This window comes from Ceratotherium simum, chromosome 16 (assembly GCF_057802395.1).
Source record: "Ceratotherium simum simum isolate JZ-2026a chromosome 16, ASM5780239v1, whole genome shotgun sequence".
Classification (NCBI taxonomy): domain Eukaryota; kingdom Metazoa; phylum Chordata; class Mammalia; order Perissodactyla; family Rhinocerotidae; genus Ceratotherium; species Ceratotherium simum.
In genome coordinates this window covers 46,463,947-46,486,333 of record NC_141915.1, presented here as the reverse complement: position 1 = coordinate 46,486,333, position 22,387 = coordinate 46,463,947, and the positions used below count along the sequence as shown (strand labels likewise).

The window sequence follows — 22,387 nt, the reverse complement described above, 5'->3', positions numbered from 1 at the left end:
CTTGACTTTAGAGCGTAATGGCTATAGTGCCAGGGGGTGTCTTATTCATCTAAGTTTCCCTAGTGTATAGCACAGTCCATGGTGTAGAGTAGAAGTTCAATAAATGCTACATGAATAAATAAATACTAAGCAGATGGGAGACTTGCAGATCCACTTTCCAATTCACTACCCAATCCAGCCTTGAATTTGCAGGCATCTCTGTTGCCACTGTTCAACTGTGTGTGACTATGACTCAAATATTGAGAATAGATTGACAATCCTGATTTTTTTTACCTCTCATCCTAAAAATTCTGCCTGCTGTTAAACTTTGGTGGCTGCTGCCTTACAGTCTGCTTGTTGTTATCATTTCTCAGCAAATGATGCCCACACATCTGTGCAAAAATTCTTTCCTCCATCTTTAGCTTATCAGTCAGTAACTGCTTTGGCATGTTCATTTCATGGCGTTCTCAAGGAACCTGAATACAAAATACATTTCTAGTCAGCTTGTCTTACTGTTTCATATTCAATGTGGAAATGAAAGAGCCTGATGAAAGTAAACTATAAGTAGCAGACTATACATAAAGTATGCCCAAGATGTACCTTTGCAGAAATGGATGGAGCAGCATTATTATTATTATTTTTTTTTGGTGAAGAAGATTTGCCCTGAGCTAACATCTGTTGCCCGTCTTCTTTTTTTTTTTCCTGCTTGAGGAAGATTAGCCCTGAGCTAACATCTGTGTCAATCTTCCTCTATTTTGTATGTAGGTCACTGCCACAGCATGGCTGATGAGTGGTCTAGGTCTGAGCCCAGGATCCAAACCTGCGAACTTAGGCCGCCAAAGCAGAGCATGCCAAACCCAACCATTACACCATGGGGCTGGCCCCTCTTTCTTTCTTTTTTTTTTTTGTCAGGAAGATTGGCCCTGAGCTAACATCTGTTGCCAATCTTCCTCTTTCTGCTTGAGGAAGATTGTCCCTGAGCTAACATCTGTGCCAATCTTCCTCTATTTTTTGCATATGGGACACCATCACAGCTTGGCTTGATGAGCCGTATGTAGGTCTGTGTCCAGGATCCTAACCTTCGAGTCCCAGGCCACCAAAGTGGATTGTGCAAGCTTAACCACTACGCCACCAAGCCAGTCCCCCATTTCTTTTTAAACATAGACTTTGGATAGGAATTTGCTGCTTTCTCCCTTTTTGCCTCACAGTTTCCTACTGCCCTTCTGTTCTGTTAATGCATCACTGCCCCTAGGAAAATGGCCACCTCTCCTCTGATGATGAAGTCTTCAGGCAGTTGGCAGTTCTTCATGAGGCAGAAGAGCTATGACTCCATTGAATTGTCACAGTTTGAAATACCAACAGTAGGCACAGAAGATTTATCACGTCTCTCTTCCTCCTCCGTGTTCCTCAGCTCTTTGTTTATACCTTTGTTTATACACTCTGCCTTGAATTATAGCTAGTTATAAATGTGTCTGTTAAAACCACTAACCTATAAGTTCTGGTAGACAGATCTATCTTACTTATATTTGTGTCTCTTGCAGTGCTTAACACAGAGCCTTGAATATATTACTTAATAAATGTTCATTGAATGCTTGTTGAAATGCATGTCTTCACTTACTCCTCAAGCATGGTAAGAGAGTGAACAAAGGACACTGTCTATTGAACCGTGAGAAGAGTTTCTCAAAGATTTTTAGTTGTAAGCTTAAAATTAGTACCACTTGTCATTCCTCTGTTCATTCATTAATTCGATATTTAACAAAATATTTACTGAGTGCTTACTGCATGCCAGGCACTCTATTAATCATTATGAAGACCAAGGTGAGCATGACAGAAAAGGTTCCTGACCTCATTGAGCTCACTCACATTCTAGAGGTGAAAGTGGACAAGAAACAAGTATTCACATACAATAAACAATAATTGTGATAAGTGTTAGAAAGTAAAAAGGTTGCTATGATAAAGAAAACCAAGAGGGACTTACTTAGATAAGGTGACAAGTGGAAGTCTCTCTGAGGAGGTGGCTTAAGCTGAGATCTGAAGGAGGAGCAAAAGAAAGTGAGCTCCAGATGGAGAGAACTGTTAAGCGCAAAGGCCCAGAGGTGGCAAAGAGCTTAGCAAGTTCTAGGAACCAGTAGATGACCTATTATGACCAGAAAATTGTGAATAAGAGGGAGAATGAATAGGCTCAATTTAGAGAGGTAGGCAGAAGCTATCTTTGTAATACAGGACTTTGAAGAATCTGGCTTTGATTTTATTCTAATCACAACAAGAAGCCACTGAAGGATTTTCAGGAGGAGGTTACATGGTCTGATTTGTGTTTTTTAAAAATCACTTTGGCTGCTGATGGAGAATGGATTGAAGGGGAGACCAATTAGGAGGCTAATGTAATCTACATGAGAGCCTACGGTGTGGTCATCAGAAATGGAAATAAGTGGATACTTACAAGTAAAATTTGGGTGGTAGAACCAACTGGATATGCTCATGGTTACAGTAAATATGTGTCTTATGGCCGTGGGTTCTTATAGTTGAGAGGACAGAAGGCTATTAGTGTTGATTTTACCAAATGTGGAGATCTATCTGCTTTTGCAAGTCTCTAGAGATAGCTGGGTAAGTTGCTCTACTCAGAAAAAAGAAAACGTACTGTCATTATCTCACTAAGCTGGTGATAACTCCTTCTGATTGTTGTGCCATTAATCTTGGTTTGACAATCTAGGAAAGCCTGCAGGATTTCCATCTTTTCATTCAGCCAGTGTTGCTTCAGAGACTCATTAACAGGACAAATTAGCCTCCATTTCCTATGCTACTTTCAGTACCAAAAATTTCCCTTAGTCACCTGTTCTACTTGCTCCCCATTTTAGATTTTTAGGTGAAGTTGTTTTAACCAGTATTTGCTATACCAGGCATACCAACCTTAAAAAAAAGTTGTATACGTGTTTTTAAACATATGAAGAAATATTAATTTCTTGTAGCAAAATCAAACAATATAGGAGAGTATAAGTCCTTTGATTTTCATTAGTTGACTCTTCTGCATGTCTGCCAAGTGACAAAATGATGCTCTCTCTCCCTCTTGTCATAAGCAGAACTATTTCTCTGTACGTTTATTAATTTAGCAAACTTTGCATGAGTTTTTATGACAGTAAGAATAAATAGTTATCAGTTTTAAATGAGTTTGGAGAAGAATTCTGATTACCAGATTTTTCCAAACTTAATTTTGTATTTGGAAAAGGAAAAAAAGTTATTGCTGCTCATCTTCAAAAGTATAAGTTTTAATATGGGAACAGTTTGCCTATTCGACTAATAGATGTGAGTCCCATGATTTATGCTGAGAAAAAACAAATTTGTAAGGTTGAAGGACATTCATGCCTTGGCAAACTAGACATACCTCATGATATACATTAGACTTCACGTAATTTCTCCCTTGCATTATATCATAAAACCATGATCTTGGGTCACTAGAGTAATAACTCAGATTTGAGTCTCAAATTTATTCTTGATGCCAACAAGGAGTCAGAAACTGGATTGGATAATAAGGAAAAAATACTTATTGGCAAATTAGACAAATCCCCAATAATATTACAGATCAATGAAGTCTCTCCCTGGAAATCACAAATCCAAATCATGACATCAGACGACTGACTTCGTTTCAGTGGTAGAAAAGAATTAGAAGGGAAACAGATTTTGACTCAGAACAGAGATTAGACAGCTAATATTTCCAGGCAGGTAAGATCATCTACTAACAGTCAAGTGCTAGTAAAAGATGTTTGGTACACCTCCCTTCTCTTTAATTCCTCCAACCTCCTAAGGGCTGATTTAGTTCCAGGAGCCCTTTTTTCTTCCCATGATCCATCACTGTGCTGAACTCTTTCCTAATGCTTTTGGAAAACAGAACCCAGCCCCCAATTTAAGGATTTGTTGTGGGAGCCTGCAATGGCTATCAAGAGCAGTAACTTCGAGTTTGTGCTTCAGCAAGGGCAAGGTTAAATGTCGTCCTGCCTAGAGGCTCATGTTTGGATTAAAAAAACCAAACAAACAAAATCACCATAACCCTGCAATTCACCATTTTGTGGTCATTTCAGACCCATGTATTCTATAAGAGGCCAGGCTGTACAGGTCCCTAGCACAGCGTTAGTTTTCCTTTATAGGGAAAATGCCCTCTTTTTTCCCTTGGACAAACTGGTTCTTCTCTGACATGCTGCTTTGTGGCATGGGTTTTGGAGCATCAGGTCTCCAATGTATAATTCACTGACTAACATGGACAAATAATTAGGAAAAATCTCAACAGAACATTTATTATAAGCAGTTACTCTGGTCACAAAGAATCAAGTAACCACTCAACCATCCCCACAGATATAGGCAGGACTTGTAGAGCCTTCTCCCTTTTCTACCTGCCATAAAGTTTGCTTCTAGGTCAACCCAAATTAGGCTTCCAAATCACAACCTCATTCAGTTGTATCAGCTCCATACTCATTAAATAAAGTTCACAACAAGCTTCCTCTGTTTTATTCAAACAGTTAAAAATAAGGCAGCTGAGTCTTCTAATCTCTGCATCAAATATACATATATATGTCAAAATGTTGATCTGAGAGCTGTTTCTAGGGAAGGGGAGGCCAGATACATGAAAAATAGAGATAATGAGGAAAGGAAACAGAGAAACGAGTGGGGATTTATTCAAGCCTAGCCTAAAGCTATGTAGAAATATTAAGCAGTAAGTGGGCAGCACTATAAGGCTGGTGACCCCCAACTGTCTACTCTAGCAGCCTCAAATTTCAACTATCAAAGTCATTAATAGGTTGGATAACAAAGGCCGGTGATTTCTCACAAGCGCCTTACTTTAAATGCACAAGTTGCTTCGAATGGGTTTTCTACCTCTGTCTTATTAGCATAATAGCAGAGATTAGTTTATTAGATTAGTGAGTTAATCTGATATCTCAATGCCCGAGGGAATAAAATATAGGATAGATAAATTTCTGAGTATGACAGAAGTGTGACAGGGATGAATAATGAGAAATAGAAAGCAGAATAAGGTGGTGAGGTCTAAGGTTTGTGAGTGCTTCAAGGGGCATACTTTTATTTAGAATGTAAATCCAAAATCTTAGAATTTTTGACGTGATAAAAGATTTTTCAGTGATACTTCGCTTAGTTTGATACACACACGCACACATATACACACCCCACGCTGTTACCAAGCCAAGAAAAGACAGCTATAACTCATTTCTCTCTATGACAGTTATATGTCTATGCAACATTAGGTCATTCTCTCTGGGCTGTCAATTCTCTGCCCTGATTGTGGGACAACAGGCAGTCTGATATTTAAAATAAAGAAAACCCTATCTTAGCTGTGGCAATGACCTCTGGCTCTGCTATTTCCTCTTTCCAGCACCATCCTCAGATTACTGACTCTCTTCAGCTTAACAGATGCTATCTCTCTGGGTGGCCTATTTCTGATGAAGGTCAACTACTTTTTGGCTTCAGTAGAATATTTTCAACTGTGTCTAATTCCCTAATAAGGTCAACAAGTTCAGAGTGAACAAATGAGTGTTGAAAGCCCAGGCAAATGGACTAGAACAGATAGAGATGTTCTGTTGCTTCTGAGAGCCCTCCTTACAGAGATACCCATGTCAGGTACCGGCCTACCTAGTGTGATTTCAGAGGCATTGAGTTGGTCTCCCCTGGTCTACCGCAATATGTTACATGCTCTAGAGAGAAGTTGGAGAAAATGTGGAGAACGGAGTGGGAAACAATGTACAGGAGGCAGAGGCTAAAAGCCACAAAGACAAACCCTGCCTGGAGAGAGTCCTGCTAATCAGACTTGCCTGAAATGGAAAGCAATTACAGCTGGTTTCTTTGAAAGGCCAGCTTGGGCTTTGCCAATATCATTAAATTCTTAGTGAACTTCCATCTCATTGACCCAGGGGGGTCTCAAGCTCTGAGATCAATACTTTAGTAACAAAGCTGGTGCCAGACAGTGCTCAGTAGAAGGCTGAATTCCAGCTGAAATGAAATGTAAGGAAGCTTTTTTGATAACTCCTGGTCCTGTTTACTACTTTACTCTCTGCCATTAAGTGATATATGATGATCCCTCAGCAGCCCTGAGCGTTATTCAATCACCAGGGAACAGACTACAGAGCATTTGAAGTTAGAAGTGTTTGCTCTTCTTGTCTCAGTGCATCAGCCTGTTGCCAAAATGCTCCTAGCTGATAAACAATGTTGAGAAGGTAAGCCTGTAAAGCCACACTAAATAAATAAATAAAACTGTATTTTCTCCTTGGGGAGAAACTCTCCTTGGTCTCCTTGGGGAGACCCTGAGGGTTTCATCCGTTCTAAGGATACTGTTAATTCAGTGGTAGTCTGGCTGCCTTGCACCTCAGCTTTCAATCCTGTGAGACGCTCCAAGATGAGAGAGCAGATCAGCTAGCAAAGTTTCTTTGGAAACTGATTTCAAAGTGTTTATTAAGCAATTCTAGATTGGTCTCTTTTAAATATGTGCTTGCCAATTCTATGTATTAAGCATCAGCAGTAGTACTAGTGGGGTTTATAATAAAATCCATTTGGGAATGCCATACAATTCATAAAAGAGACTCAGACTCAGTTTTGTTTTGTTTTTTTAAATCTTGTGCCCCCAAATGCTAATAGCAGAAGAGTGTTGCTGCCTATCAAATTAGCCACAGGATTTAGTTAAGATATAACACCGGAAGGGTCTATTACTGCAAAGAGAGGAGAGGAAAAAGAACATACCCTGAACACTTTCTTTGTAGTCGCTACTATTCTAGGCATTATCTCACTTATTTCTCAACAACTCTAGAAAATATTATTCCTTTTATGTAGACAAGAAAAATGTCTCAGAAACATTACATAACTTTCCAAAGGTCACAATTGCTAGAAGCGGTAGGATTTCTATGCGGGTAATCTGACTCAAAAGTTCATGTTCTTTCCACTAGAGCATGTTTCTTTAAAAAAGTTTCCCTCTTAGGCGAAATAACCACAAAATCTACTGCCTGGCTTAATATCTTCATCAGAATCTGGAACTAATTTTCTAATGAACCAGCATGAAGCAGGCTGAGGAGTATGCCCACAAGCACAGTTGTCTCTAATAAGGCCTGGTGAAGACAAGTCACAAGAGTAATAAAACCCCAGCCTGGTCAGAGAGGTTTAGTCTCTCTGATGAGTCATAGCAAGAGGCTTAGGCAAATTTGGCCTATCTTCTTTCTGAGCCAGAATTAGCTCTGCATTTGCCAGCTATGTTGGTGTCTTCTCTGTTTCCAGGAGATCAGGAATATACCTGATTTTGAAAACAGCAACTTTATTGAAGGAATAATTATTGTAAAAAGGTAGTGTGGAGGAGTAGAAAGCACACCAACTAGGATGCTACAGATCTAGGTTCTACCCAAGAGAATGGCTACAGTTTCATATTTAGTCTGGTTTGTTGAGCTGCGAAAGATTCTTAGGTCAGGGTCAAGCTCATCGGGAAAGAGTGCGGGGGTAAATCAGTGATGTCTGTCATGGGTGCAGGGTATGGGAGTGGTGATACATACCATATATTTGCCATCCCTATTCTAGTCCCTCCTCCTTTTTCCCACCTATTAACTTTATGACTTAAAGTGATTTAGCATCTTAAGGCCTTTGCAGTAAAATGGGAATAATGACACCTTATGTATCTCAAGGTAGAGTGGCAACATCAGCTGATCTCTTCAAGTCTTTTTCAGCTACGAGGTTTAAGATACCATTTTCCAGTGTAAATTTTAGCAGCGGCTGAGCTTAATGGGGTTAGTCACAGTGACTTTAATAACGGTATGGCTTTTAAAAGGGCCATCACAACTTTTAAATGATTCTAAGTCAAAGAGGTGAACAATATATCAATTCTTTCTTCATATCTGAAGAACACAGGAAGTCTGTTAAATGGCTAAATTAATTATAGCCTGGGATCCCTAGGGGGATCAGAGAAAATTATTTAGGAAAATACAGTAATGTAGTGAAGCATTTTAAATATGCAGATTTTGAGTCTTAAGGAAATAACATGGTGAGAAAATAAGTTAGTTACCTTCATTATAGCATTGTCTTGAGAAGAAACAGAGATGATATGTTTATGAGAAATGTTCAACGAAGAACACTTCTCATTGCTTTCATTACCCATGCTCCATGCAATAAATACAAAATAAGCTCAGAATTGCTTATTACAGATCTATGGCTTACCTGGGATCACAGAGAAATTTGGTTTTCTCTCCTTCTTCTCTCCAGATAAGCCATTCTCGAAAAGAAGGATGTACAAACATACGAGTCATGTCTCTGCGCTTGATTAGGAACATGGAGAGGTTCTCCATTCTCTGCTGAAAATCCTCCCATTCTAGTGTGCCTTCAATGCTACCAGCATTGATGGCCTGGAAGATATGTTCATCAGTCAGTGGGTGGAGAGAGGCTACTGCCACGTTCAGGAGAGGCATCACCCGGTCAAAGGAAGACTGGGTTGGGAACTTCATATTGCACTGGAGTAAATAAACCTCAGAAAGCGAAACAGGAACTACTTTGTAGCTAGAGCTCTTTAACACTAGATAGCCTTTCTCTATGAGGTCAAATGTGAGTTTCAGGTATAGATAGGACCCTTGACTGAGCGTCTTGAGATGAGAACTGAGTTTGCCAAATGTAGTATTGTCCATTTTGCCATTAAGTGAAATGTTATTCTGGATCTCTGAGCTGCTGTGTATCCGGTGCAGGATGTAAGCCTGCAGGTCCTGGTCTATGGCTTCATTCTCTTCTAGTCGATCCAAAAAAATCCTATGGAAAGGCAGCAGCTTGGTAATTTCCTAAAACAGATGGAGAAAGAGAGAGAGACAGAAAGACCTTCAGTTTCCCCTAACTCTTATAATAAACTGTGAGGTCCACAAATTTATTGTGAACTTCTGAGTGGCCAAAGAAAAGAGGGAAATATGATCAAATACTAGTGTCCATAGATTAAAATATATTAGTTGCACAGGACGGATACAACTTTTCCTAACATTGAGACTTAAAATAATTTTTAAGGGTCTTCATGAAGGGTACTTTAGGATTGATTTAATGGTCAATATTCTAAATAACACTCCTAAAATGGAGTGCCATAAAATTTTTGTTGTAATTTTTCTCAGTGTAAACCATGGCATAATATCAAAGTACAGTTCACTAAGAGAAATGTATAAGGACTCAAAGAATGCCATATAAAAACGTGGCTTTCTAACCTTCCTAATAAAATAACTATATTTTAATGTAGGCCTTTTGGAGATACCTTAGCCCAAAGAAACACTTCTAATAGTGGGAAGCTTGGTACCTTGGTGATATGCTTGAAAATTATATTGGGGGAAGGTGATAGTGCTTTGTGGTGACTCCTATGCTCTGGATTCCATCTTTTCTTATCTGCTTACAGACTTTGCTCCTGGAAGTATCCACTCTCTCTCCTGTATCAATTTCTTCTCTCCTGGATCACACAAATGACCCCATATTCCTCCCATGCTATATCTCTGTTCCCATTTTTAGCAAAACTTCACAGAAAGGTTTTCTCTACTTACTATCTCTAATTCTCCCCTTCCCAGTCTCTCCTCCATTTGTTGCAATCAGACTTCAACTCCACCACTTCACTGAAATAGTTCTTGTCAAGGTTATCAGTAATCTTCACCTTGCCAAACCCAATAATAAAGTTTCAGTTCTCATCTTCCTCAGCTTCTCAGTAGTATTTGACAAAGTTGATCACACCTTTCTTTTTGAGTCACTTTCTGCAGCTTGCTTCTAACAGCCCGTTTCTCTCATTTTCTGTTTAGCACACTGGCCACTCCTTCCCAACCTTTTTTGCCGGCTCCTCTTTCATTTCTCAGTCCACCTGGGGCTCAAGTCTCCATTCTTTTCTCTTATCTAGCCACTCTTACTCCCTAGAACAGCTTATTTGGTCCCATGGTCCTAAATATTATCTATATACGCAGATGATGCTTAACTTTATGTTTCCAGCTTAGTCATCTCCCATGAGCTCTCATCTTATATCTCTGTCTACTCAACATTTACACTTGGATGTTTCATAGACAAACTTAATGTGACCAAATTAGAACTACTGAATTCTGTCCACCACAAAACCTTCCCATAAATGGTATTACCACCGACCCTACCACCAAATCACAGGAAGTATCTGTGATCTTTCTCTTTTCCTCAAACCAGCATTTGCCCAGTTGCTCACCAAAACCTCGTGCTTCATTCTTGCATTTTCTCTCTTGCTCACACCCACATTCAGCCCATCACCAAGTCCTTTTGACTCCCCTTCAAAATACAGTCCAAATATGATCACTTCACAGGGTCTCCACCTTTAACATACTAGTCTAAACCACCATTACCTTTCACCTGTACTTCTGCTTCCTTTCTCAATTCCCTACATTTTATTACCTACACAGCCATCAGCCAAAGAAATCTTTTAAAAAGGTAAAGCTGATCTCATCACTTTACAAGCCTCCTTGGAGAGGCCTAATCCACCCTGACTAAAATAACTCTCATCTCCATTTATTCCTTTAACCTGTTTTATGTCTTCATAGCACTAATACTATCTACAATTTTAATATGTTTAATTTTTTACTTATTATTTGCATTCCTCACTAGAATATAAGCTTTATTTATTTATTTCTATATTTTTTTGTGAGGAAGATCAGCCCTGAGCTAACATCTGATGCCAATCCTCCTCTTTTTTTATGAGGAAGCTTGGCCCTGAGCTAACATCCGTGCCCATCTTCCTCCACTTTATATGGGACGCCGCCACAGCATGGCTTGACAAGCAGTGCGTTGGTGCGCGCCCGGGATCTGAACCGGCGAACCCCAGGCTGCCGCAGCCGAGAGCGCGCACTTAACCACTTGCGCCACCAGGCCGGCCCCAGAATATAAGCTTTATGAGTGCAGGGATATTGTCTGTCTTATTCATTGTCATATCCTCAGCTCCTAGAAAGTGGCTGACACACTTGAAGGACTTAAGAAATGTTTGTGGAAATAATGAATGATCAAATATGAGGGTTCATTTTTTAAGACATATGAGTTATTTCACTATCAGATCTCAATGAAAATAATGTTTAAAAATTCTTAGTTGAAGTGAATGAAGTATCTGGGAGGTAATTGCAGGTCTTGATTTATGAAGACACTGAAATTTGGACTTTGTAGATTAATATGTATAGTACTTTTTCTGCTGTTTGCCATAGCTGAAAAATTAAAGTTATCTGCTCTACTAAGTCATACTTAAAATACCTTTTGAGATTGCACATGGCATTATGTGAAAATATGAACGAGGCTAATGTCTCCTAAGCATACATTTAGTAAACCTAGACAGAGATTGTGTTCTTGCAAGTTTCTTCTATTTATCCTTCATCTTTAATAAACAAGCTATTGACCAATAATGGTAGATTATATAATTTTTAGTTGTGAAGATGCATTTATGTTGATTCATCCGCATTCTTTAACTCAAATTACTTTGAGATAATAACAAACATCTGTAGGTGGTGGCCAGGATCAGAAGTATATTTTCTGATCAAAGAAGGCAGTAAAGCTAATTGATCAATATATAGGAATAATACTAAGTGCCTGGGAGAGTAGAAAAGGAGGGAGCTAGGACTATTTTCTGTATATAAGCAATTGTTATGAGAGGGTTGCACCAAAATAGTGGGACGGGTGTATAATGTGTGAGATTTTAACGTTCATCAAAAGAGGCAATGGTTTAGGGGAAAAAAAGGTTGAGGCACCCTGTTCCAAACCAAGTGTGAATATGTAAAGAATGGGAGACACCAACTCAGCTAAAATGAAGATGGTAGAGAAGGTGGAATCATTTGTCCTTAGCCCATATATCTTTACAGACTTAGTTCCACATTCTTGGTTCTTCTTCCAGGTCATTAAGTGTTCAGTGAGTGAGCAGAGAAGGTCATTTAAAAAAAAATCTTATCTCCCAGGTTTAGTAAATTTAATCTAAATCCATTATATTGCCAATATTTCTTAGAAGAAGGCATACATAGAAGAAAGTCCACTTCATACTATAGAAAAGTTGTTCCAGTAGAAGCAGAGGGAGGAACTAGAAAATCAGACTCTAGACTGTAGACTGAATTGAATTTTGCATGACATTAAATGATAAAAAATGTAAAACAAAAGTGAAACAGCAAATTAGTGTTAGGGACTCTATTTGCATTGCTGTCCTCAGGGCAAAGTCTAGAAAAATGGACTTTTTTTCATGCTATTTTGAGGGACACTTTATCAAAACTTATTGAGAGCAATTGGAATGGGAATCTGAGCTAACAGGGCCATGTAGAGAGATTACTCTCTCTAGAACATATTTCTTACTGTCAAAATAGACTTTTTGGGAATTATTCTTGCTAGTGCTCTAGGACATGGCAGAGGTGTAAAAAGAGTTATCACCAAGGGAACAAGGACCTAGAACTTTTTCAGTTTAAGCACTCTCCAAGGGAAATAATTTATGGTCCAAAAGCAAGCAAACACATACCTGTAAACTGGTCCTAACTGTTACAATTAGTTTGAGCCAGGAAGGAAATTTTCCAATCATTTTACTCAGAAATGATACAATTGTATCCCCATAATCCGGTTTGTGAAATTCTGCTTCATTTAATCCATCAATTAAGATGATGAAATCTTCATCTGGGATTTTTCTCTCTGAGACAGAAAGAAACAAATTACTTAATAATTACCAAGTGGATAAGTGAGTTCTTTTGGGGTCTTTGATCATGTATCTGTTTGGAAAAAAAATATTAGAAAAGGTCTCTCATGTGTTTACTGAATGCTCAGGGTACATAATTTATTAAAAAGACAGGGGCCAGCCCAGTGGTGTAGTGGTTAAGTTTGGTGTGCTCCGCTTCCACAGCCCAGGTTTGCAGGTTCGGATCCTGGGTGCAGACCTACGCTACTCATCAAGCCATGCTGTGGCAGTGACCCACATACAAAATTGAGGAAGATTGGCACAGATATCAGCTCAGGGTCAATCTTCCTCACCAAAAAAAAAAAAAAAAAAAAAAATTCATGTAGTGAATTCATTTTGTTTTTTACCAGGTGTGAAAGCTTTTGTCACACATATAATATAAGATATAAAGTATATGAATCATCGTCATTTCCCCCATGTTATGAGATGTGAGATAGCCTGAGCATTGCAGTTATGAGAATTTGCACATGGAAATTCATTTTTCTCTCATATCTGAAAAAACTGAAAAGAATGTATTTTGTTTTCTTCTATCTGATAGCATTAAAGAGAATAGTATCACGTGTTCCTTCAGGAATTTCCAAAAAAAGGTTTAATTTGAAGTCAAAAGCAGTATATAGGACTACATGTGAATGTGTAGTGGGAAGGAAAGGATGGAGGAATAGAGAAAAGGAATCCTAGCCAACAGACAGATCTGAACTAGGCAGGCTGGATCACAAGATCTTAACAGAACTAGTAGCTTCCTAGACTATTCCTAAAGCAGCTTCAATGAGACCAGATGCTTGAGTGATCTTCCCAGGGGAGGAGGAGCCATGTGGGGAAAGCCAAATAAATATCTGCTACTTTCGTGTCCAGTTCCCTCCCGGACTCTATACTATCATAAACTGACAAAACCAGTTTATCTTTAGGGCTAGGCTGAAGAACAAGGCTTGGTGAGATTTCAGGCTTTCACTCTCATTAAATGCTTATTGATTCTGGAGTACACTGAACAATTAGAAATTAAAAAATCCCCAGGTTGAATGAACATTGTAGTATAAATGAATTGAGTAACAAGTAGAAGTTACTAGTTAGTAGGATTTTACAGGTCCTGAAGAGAGGAAAGCAGGGGTAAGAGAGCAAGAAGTCATGGGTGCCTGAAATGGGAAACAGGTTATATCTGAGGAGGAAAAAGATGATGCAGCTGGGGACAGAAGGAAAAGTCTGTGGACTTCAGTATGAGATGATCTCTTTTAGTCTTTAAAAGAGTCAAGACCAACTGAAACTCTACCTATTTTGGTTTGACATGTGAAAACATACAGATCTTTTTGCATGATTAAGAAGTCTTTGTATTCTTACTCTCAAGTTCAAGCTTTATATAAAGGAATTTAATTTTAATATCCTAAGTACTATAAGTCAGTTCTCAAATTATGAAGAGTTTTAACTACTATTTTCATCTGGTGACTTTTTAGGAAGAGAAAGGAATTATGGATTCCAGCTCTAACTATTAACGATGATAATTAATGAAATGGCATTCTAGATGATGTAGCACTAAGAAAACACATTATGTCTTTAGGGAGTCCAAAGAATTAAGGACGAGAGAGGAGTTGCTTGGAACTAACTGAGATTTATCCAAACATCTGGGGGCTCTTATGTTCTTGATTTTGAGGACCTTGGCTCCTTTAAGCTTCATTGTGTCTTTAATTTCCTTAGAGGAATTTTCTAATTGTACTCTGCTTGGCAGATATAATAAACCTATCTATTGCTACTGAGTAGCATTACCTAGCCCCACCCAGTGGTGTGCTAGAGCTGTCCTGTACTGTTTCAGGAGAGCCCAGTACAATATTTTCAAGAGCTGGTTGGTTGTTAACCAGCTGGTAGCCTGAACTCGGCCAAGGTGGGAATATTTATTCACACAATGGAAACTGGCAAATGTTACAAATCAGCCCTCCTCCCCCAGCTGGCTATTAAAAATGTACCAGTATGCCATTGTCTCCACCACTTCAATGATACCTCCTTTAACTTTACCCAGCCTCCTTGGTAAGAAAGTTAGATTTTCAAGTGGAGAAAAGACTGATGATAATGCATCTGTTGAGATTTTCTTTGGGAAAAACATTTCAAACATTCTCAAGCCTAAAGATCAAGAACATGCTTTAAATTATGATCTAGACATTTTAATAAATGAAACAATTTATTTGCTAATAAAATTAAATTTTCATTTGCATAAATTCCCAGTAGATTATACTATTCATCCCATGAGTAGACAATATATTTCTTTTTTTTGAAGAAAGGAATATTTGCCCCACTTAACCATGATCATTATCTTATTCTAAATCTTGGCTTTTTTTTTTTTTGAGATTCCCTACCTTTGGAATTACTTAGAAGTCATCTATTAACGTGAGTGACATATGAGGTGTCAAAAATATTTCATCTGTTAACAAATAAGAATAGCATATTTATCTAAGAATATAGTTTTTAGGATTTAGAACAATAAATGCAAAGAATTTCCAAATGATACTAACATTGTAAAACAATGAGAACTATTCTAAAAAATTTCCTTTTCCTTTGTTAAATGACGAGGTTTCTCAATTATCAATTTAACAGGTGAGACCTTAATGATCTTTAGACTGTGGCTTTCAAATGCAACCAGCCTTACAAGAATGCTTCTGCAAGTTTATTTTCAAACTTTTGTAGGTTGTTTAAATACACACTCTAACTCAGTAGCTTTGAAAAATTTTTACAGGCAAACAAAAATTAAAAAAAAAATTGGGTACCAACACAAGATTGCTACTTCGTATTTTGCGACGTAAGAACATTTCAAGTACAACTACCATTCACTATCACCGTTATTTCATAGAATAAAAAACTATTTTAACATTAAAAGAGTAGGAGGAACATAATCTATTTAGCCTTTACATACATGTACATGCAAAACTACATCTATATCCACACAAATTCTAGGCTTTTTCTATTTTCTTCTTTTGTCATGGACTAATGAGAACTTTAAATGGATTGGTGCTTAGGAGCCACTGTTCCAGCCAACAAATCCCTGGAAAGGTTTCCTAAGCCCTTTAACCCTTGTTTTTAATCCCTTTGAGATATATATTCTCCAGGGATTCCCTACTGCCCCCACTGACATGTACATTTAAATACTTGAACTGTCTTCCTTAGTAGTCCCATTCTAAGTCACCTACTTGTGTGCCTGAGAGAAATAAGAATTATAGACACTGCAAGACAAGATGGTAGCTAGTACTAAAGTCAGAACTGAATCTTAGTGCATGAGATTCTATTACTGGTGTATTGTATAGGAATTATCAAAAGTGAAAAGAAGGCTCATATCAGACAACATTTTTGTTCACAAGAGCTGCACATTACACGTGAATTTTCTTCCTTTTAGTTGTGATAACAAATTAATCTCTCTTTTCATTTCCTATTGGTGGTTGAAGCAAAAGCTGACTGAGAAACTTCAAAACTTTTCATTCGTTTTACACGTGTGTGTGCATGTTTTTTAGTCACCGCATTTGTAGAACCTTAAAGTATTGTGAAAAATATTGACTCTCATTTTTTACAGAAAAATGTATAATTTAAAATCTAGCTTCTGAATCTAAATTGGAAGTGTCTTCCACTGAACTTTCCATGAAAATCTGAAAGAACTGAAAGACTGAAAGAAAACTCCAGCTACCTTTAAAAAATTCTCTATTTTAGGGGCCAGACTGGTGGCATAGTGGTTAAGTTTGTGCGCTCTGCTTCAGTGGCCCGTGGTTTGCAGGTTCAAATCCTGGCCGTGGACCTACAAACCACTCTTCAAGCCATGCTGCGGTGGCATCCCACATACAAAATGGAGGAAGATTTGCAGAGGTGTTAGCTCAGCGACAATCATCCTCAAGCAAAAAGAGGAAGATTGGCAACAGATGTTAGCTCAGGGTGAATCTTCCTCACCAAAAAAATAAAATTCTCTATTTTAAAAATTATTATAAAATTTATATACAGTTAATTGTGAAGATCTTAACTGTACACTCTGATGAATTTTGACAAATACATATACTCAAATATATGTAACTGACATCCTGATCAAAATATAGAACATTTCCATCATTCTAGAAAGTTCCCTCCCAGTCAATCCTCAATAGGCAACCACTGTCCTGATTTATATCACCATAGACTACACTTGCTTCTTTTGCTTACATAACGTTTTTGAGATTCATCTACCATGTTGAGTGCATTATTAGTTTGTTCCTTTTTATTACTAAGAATTATTCCTTTGAATGAATATACTACAATTTGTTTATCCATTCTTCTGTTGACGGACATTTGGGTTGTTTCCAGTTTTTAACTACTATGAATAAAGCTGCTATAAACATTCTTGGACAAGTCTTTTTGTAGACATATGTTTTCATTTCTCTTGGGTAAATACATAGCAGTAGAATTGCTTGCTCATAAGGTAGATTTATATTTAACTTTATAAGGAACTGCCAAATAGTTTTCCAAAGCAGTTGTACCTATTTTGATAATCCCACCAGCAATGTATGAGAGTTTCAGTTGCTTATCATCCTCACCAACATTTGATGTTCAACTTAAAAATTTTTAACTATTATAGTGGGAGTAAAATGTCTCATCGTGACTTTAATTTGCATTTCCCTGATGACTAATGATGTTAAACACTTTTTCACGTGCTTATAGGCTATTTGTATATCTTATTTTGTGAAGTGTCTAAATCTTTTGTCCATTTAAAAATTGGATTATTTATCTTATCATCATTGATTTATAGGAATCCTTTAGGTATTGTGGATACAAGTGCTTTGTCACACACACACACACACACACTGAAGTATTTCCCCCTCCTGTCATTTGCTTTCCCTTTTTCTTAGTGGTATCTTTTGTTGAGCAGATATTTTAAATTTTGGTGAAGTTTAATTTATCAATTTTTTCTTACAAAATTAATGATTTTTAATGTTCTAAGAAATCTTTACCTACTCCAAAGTGAAAATATTCTATGTTTTTTTCTATTAGGTTTAGAGATTTAGCTTTTATACTTAGGTCCATGATCTATCTCAAATTAATTTTTGTGTATGGTGTGAGGTAAGGATTGAGATTCGTTTTTTCCATTCATTTATCCAGTTGTTTCAGTATCATTTGATGACAAAAATTCTTTTTCAAAATTATCTTGGCAGCTTTGAGCACATCACTGCCTATCCTGATTAGCTTTATATTAAGTCTTGAAACCAGGTACTGTTGTTATTCCAATTTTTTCTTTTTCAAGATTGTTTTGGCTGTTCTTGGTCCTTTGCATTTCTAAAAGATGTCAATTTTTACAAAAATATCCTGCTGGGATTTTGATTGGGATTATGCTGAATCTATAGACCAGTTTGGGGAAAAACACTGATCTACAAACATAGCATATCTTTTCCATTTACTAAGTTCTTTAACTTTACTCTGCAATGTTTTGTAGCTTTCACTGCAGAGGTGTTACAAATCTTTTCTTAAATTTATTCTTAAGTATTTTGATGCTATTGAAAATGGTATTTGTTCCGGTTATCAAACTGCTGTATCAAACAAATCTACTGCTATATCAAACAGCTAGGGGTTAATGAAACGCCTGGGGGCTGGAATCATCTGGAACAAAAAAAAAGCACATGCTTGGTGTCAGGACTGGAACGAATTGAAGACTAGAACAGTCAACTGGAACACTTTGACAAGGCCTCTCAATGTGGTTTGTACTTCTTCAAAGCGTGGTGAACTCTGGGTAGTCAGACTTCTTACATGGCAATACATGCCTCCAAAAGCAAGTGTTTCAGTGAAGAAGATGGAAGCTACATAGCCGTTTATGACCTAGCTTCGGATATCACATAGCATCACTTTGTGGTATTCTATTGGTTGAAGCAGTCACAAGCCAGCCAAGATTCAAGGGGAGGAGACGTAGACCCCAAATCTGGCTAGGTGGAATGTCAAAGAATTTGCAGCCATGTTTTAAAACTGTCACACTACTTTTTAAATGTCAGTATTCAAGTGTTTGCTGCTAGTATAGAAATACAATAAATATTTGTATATTGACCTTATAGCCTGAAACTCTGTACCTCACAGTTCTAGTAGGCTTTTTTTTCCCTTTTGTAGATTCCTTAGAATGTTCTAGGTAAACAATCATGCTGTCTACAAATAAAGACAGTTTTACTTCTTCCTTTCCAATCTTTTCATTTTTTTATTTATTTTATTTTATTTATTTATTTTTCTCCCAAAGCCCCAGTAGATAGTTGTATGTCATAGATGCACATCCTTCTAGTTGCTGTATGTGGGATGTGGCCTCAGCATGGCCGGAGAAGCGGTGCGTCGGTGCGCGCCTGGGATCCGAACCCGGGCCGCCAGCAGCGGAGCGCACGCACTTAACCACTAAGCCACGGGGCCGGCCCATCCTTTCCAATCTTTATACTATTTGCTTGTTTGTTTTCTCATTGTGCTAGCTTGAACCACCAGTGGAATGCTGAATGTTGAATGTTAAGTGGTGAGAATGAGGGAACATTCTTGTCTTGCTCCTGATGTTAGGGGGGAAGTAGTCAACGTTTCATGCATGTTTTTTGGAGTTGTCCTTTAATAGACTAAATTTCCTTCTAGCTTGCAGAAAGTTTTTATTGTTAATTTTAGTATTTTGTCAAATGCTTTTCTACATTTATTGAGATTATAGATATATACATTGTATATAAATATATACTTATATAAAAATATGTAGATTTTCTCCTTTATTCTGTTAATATGATGAATTATACTGACTAACTTTCAAATGTTAAACTAATGCTGCACTCCTGATTGAGTAGGACTAATCAATTTGCTTTTAGTTTTTTTAGGATTTTGCTGTTATAGGCAAGAGGAGTACTGGCCTGTAATTTTCTTTTCTTATAAGATCCTTATCATATGTTGGTGTCAGCATTATACTTGTCTAATAAAACATGTCTGATAAAACAAGTTGAAAAATGTTCCTGTATCTTCTATTTTCTGAAAATATTTGTGTAAGGTTGGTATTATTTCTTCTTTAAATGGTGAATACAATTCATCAGTGAAACTATCCGAACCTGGAGGTTTCTTCATTGGAAGATTTTGTTTCCTTTAAAATTACAAATTAAATTTAATAGATAAGGGCTATTTAGATTTTCTATTTCTTCTCGAGTCACTTTGTAAGCTGTATTTTTTAAGAATTTGTCCAATTTAAGTTGTTGAATTTACTGTTATAAAGTTGTTCATAATAATCCCTTATTTTTCTTTTAGTGTCTGTAGGAACGGTAGTGCTATCTCCTCTTTCATTCCTGATGTTAATTTGTGTTTTTCTCTCATTTTCTTGATCAATCTTGTTAGGAGTTTATTTATTTTAACCATTCATTTTTTTTCTATTTCACTGATGTCTGCTCTTGCTTTTATTATTGTCTTCTTTCTGTTTACTCTAGGTTTATTTTCCTCATTTTTTCTAGTTAAGTCAGAAATGCAGACATTGATACTATATTACAGGCATGCCTCCTTTTATTGCATTTTGCTTTACTGCACTTCACAGATGTTGTATTTTTTACAAGACCGTCCACCAGCAAAAAGATAAGACTCACTGAAGGCTCAGATGATGGTTAGCACGTTTTAGCAATAAAATATTTTTTAATTAAGGTATGTACTTTTTTTTTTAGATATAATGGTATTCCACACTCAATAGACTACAGTATAGTGTAAACATAACTTTTTATATGCACCGGGAAACCAAAAATTTCATGTGACTCACTCAATGCCATATTCATTTTATTGCAATGATCTGGAAACATACCTGCAATATCTCTGAGGTATGCTTGTACTCAGTTTGAAATATTTTATAATTTCCTTTGTGATTTCTTCTTTGTGTCATGGTTTTTTAGAAGCATGTTGTTAAATTTCTAAATATTTGGAGATTTTATTTTTATTGATTTCTAATTTAATTTCATTATCTCAGAGAACATTTTGCGTAAGATTTTAATGTTTTGAAATTTTCAGACTTGTTTTATGGTCTACGATATGGTCCATGTGCACTTCATAAGAATGTATATTCTGCAGTTTGTTGGTAGTGTTCTATAAATGTCAGTTGGATCAAGTTGGTTGACAGTGTTATTCAAACCGTCTACATTCTTACTAATTTTCTGTTTACTTGTTCTAACAGTTACTGAGAGAGAGATGTTAAAATGTCCAACTATGATTATTTGCCTATTTTTCTCTTTAGTTCTCTCAGTTTTTGGTTCATATATTTTGAACCTCCATTTTTAGGTGCATACATGTTTAGGATTATTTTATCTCTTGATAAATTGGCCCTTTTATGTTTATCAAATGCCCCTCTGATAATACTCTTTGTCTTGAAGTCTACTCTGCCTGACATTAATATACCCACTCCAGGTTTCTTATGCTCCACGTTTACATGGTATATATTTTCTATCCTTTCACTTTCAATCTGTGCCTTTATATTTAAACAACCTCTTCTGTATATAGCATATGGTTGGGTCTTGCTTTTTATCCAATATGACAGTTTCTGCCTTTTAATAGAAGTGTTTAGTCCATTTACATTTAATGTAATTATTGATATGACTGATTTTGAGTCTATCATTTTGCTTGTTCCACCTTTTTTTAAAACCAATTTTTTATTCTGTTCTTTTCTTTCCTGCCTTCTTGTGGGTCAATCAAATAATTTTTAGTATTTCATTTATTTTATAAATTGTGTTTCCAGCTATTGATCATGATGGTGATTTTGTTTTAAGAGTAAGAACAAAGGAATTAGACGGAATAATGAAATTCTCTTAGAACAGTATTTATCCACAGAGATATCTAAAGCTAGTTATGGACACCTAAATGAGCAGCAGATATATATATATATATTTCTTTTTTTGTGTGAAAAAGATCAGCCCTGAGCTAACACACATGCCAATCCTCCTCTTTTTGGTGAGGAATACTGGCCCTGGGCTAACATCTGTGCCCATCTTCCTCCACTTTATATGGGACACTGCCACAGCATGGCCTGATAAATGGTGCATCAGTGCGAACCCAGGATCCGAACCCGCGCCATCAGCAGCGGAGTGCACGCACTTAACCACTATACCACGGGGCCGGCCCCTCTAGTATATATTATAACAAAATTATAAAACACATGAATTATGGCTGAGAATCTGGAGGTGAGTCTGCAAGCATTTGGATATCCTCCTTGAATTAGCCATGAGATGTAGATCTTTGTGTCACTGTCCTTCCTTCAAGGTACCCCTACATGTGAGCAATTTCTATGTTCACTTACTTGTTCCAAATTTATTCCCTGAAATGTCTACTATGTTCAAGGTGAGGTAATCACTATGAAGGATAATAGTTGAATAAGAAAAGGTCCCTAACTTCAATAGCATACAATTTAGTCAAAGGGACAGGATAAATACAGAAATAACTAACTCTTGTAAAGCATAAAGTATAGTGTCTAACATATAGTAAATGTTCAATAAATGCTAGTAATAAAATTTTAAATTCTTATTATACATATAATAATGTATTAAGTAACATAAGCAAGATACAAAAAACCTAATGTCCATTTGGAAGGAAACTGTATCTTGCTACAGTGGGGCAGGTGGATTAACAGATATTTCATGAACAAGGTGGCCTTTAAGATGGTCATTGAAAGATGGGTAGAATTCTGACAGGCAGAGATGTGAGGAGAAGGTATATTAAGGTATGTGAGAAAAGCACTAAAGCAGAAAACCAGAAAAGACCAGGAAGGGAAGTAATACA

The 22,387-nt window shown here is 37.0% G+C and overlaps 1 protein-coding gene across 8 annotated transcripts in view; it reads right to left on the bottom strand.

Moving 5' to 3' along the window:
• TANC2 (tetratricopeptide repeat, ankyrin repeat and coiled-coil containing 2) overlaps positions 1–22,387 on the bottom strand; it is a 402,214-nt gene that overhangs the window by 55,134 nt on the left and 324,693 nt on the right. For all 8 annotated transcript variants that reach the window (XM_087441368.1, XM_087441370.1, XM_087441371.1 and 5 more), the window contains 2 exons: positions 12,452–12,618; positions 8,167–8,774 (listed from right to left, as the gene is read on the bottom strand). In XM_087441368.1, the coding sequence (XP_087297494.1) occupies positions 8,167–8,774; positions 12,452–12,618 (775 nt within the window). The remainder of the gene's footprint in view (positions 1–8,166; positions 8,775–12,451; positions 12,619–22,387) is intronic.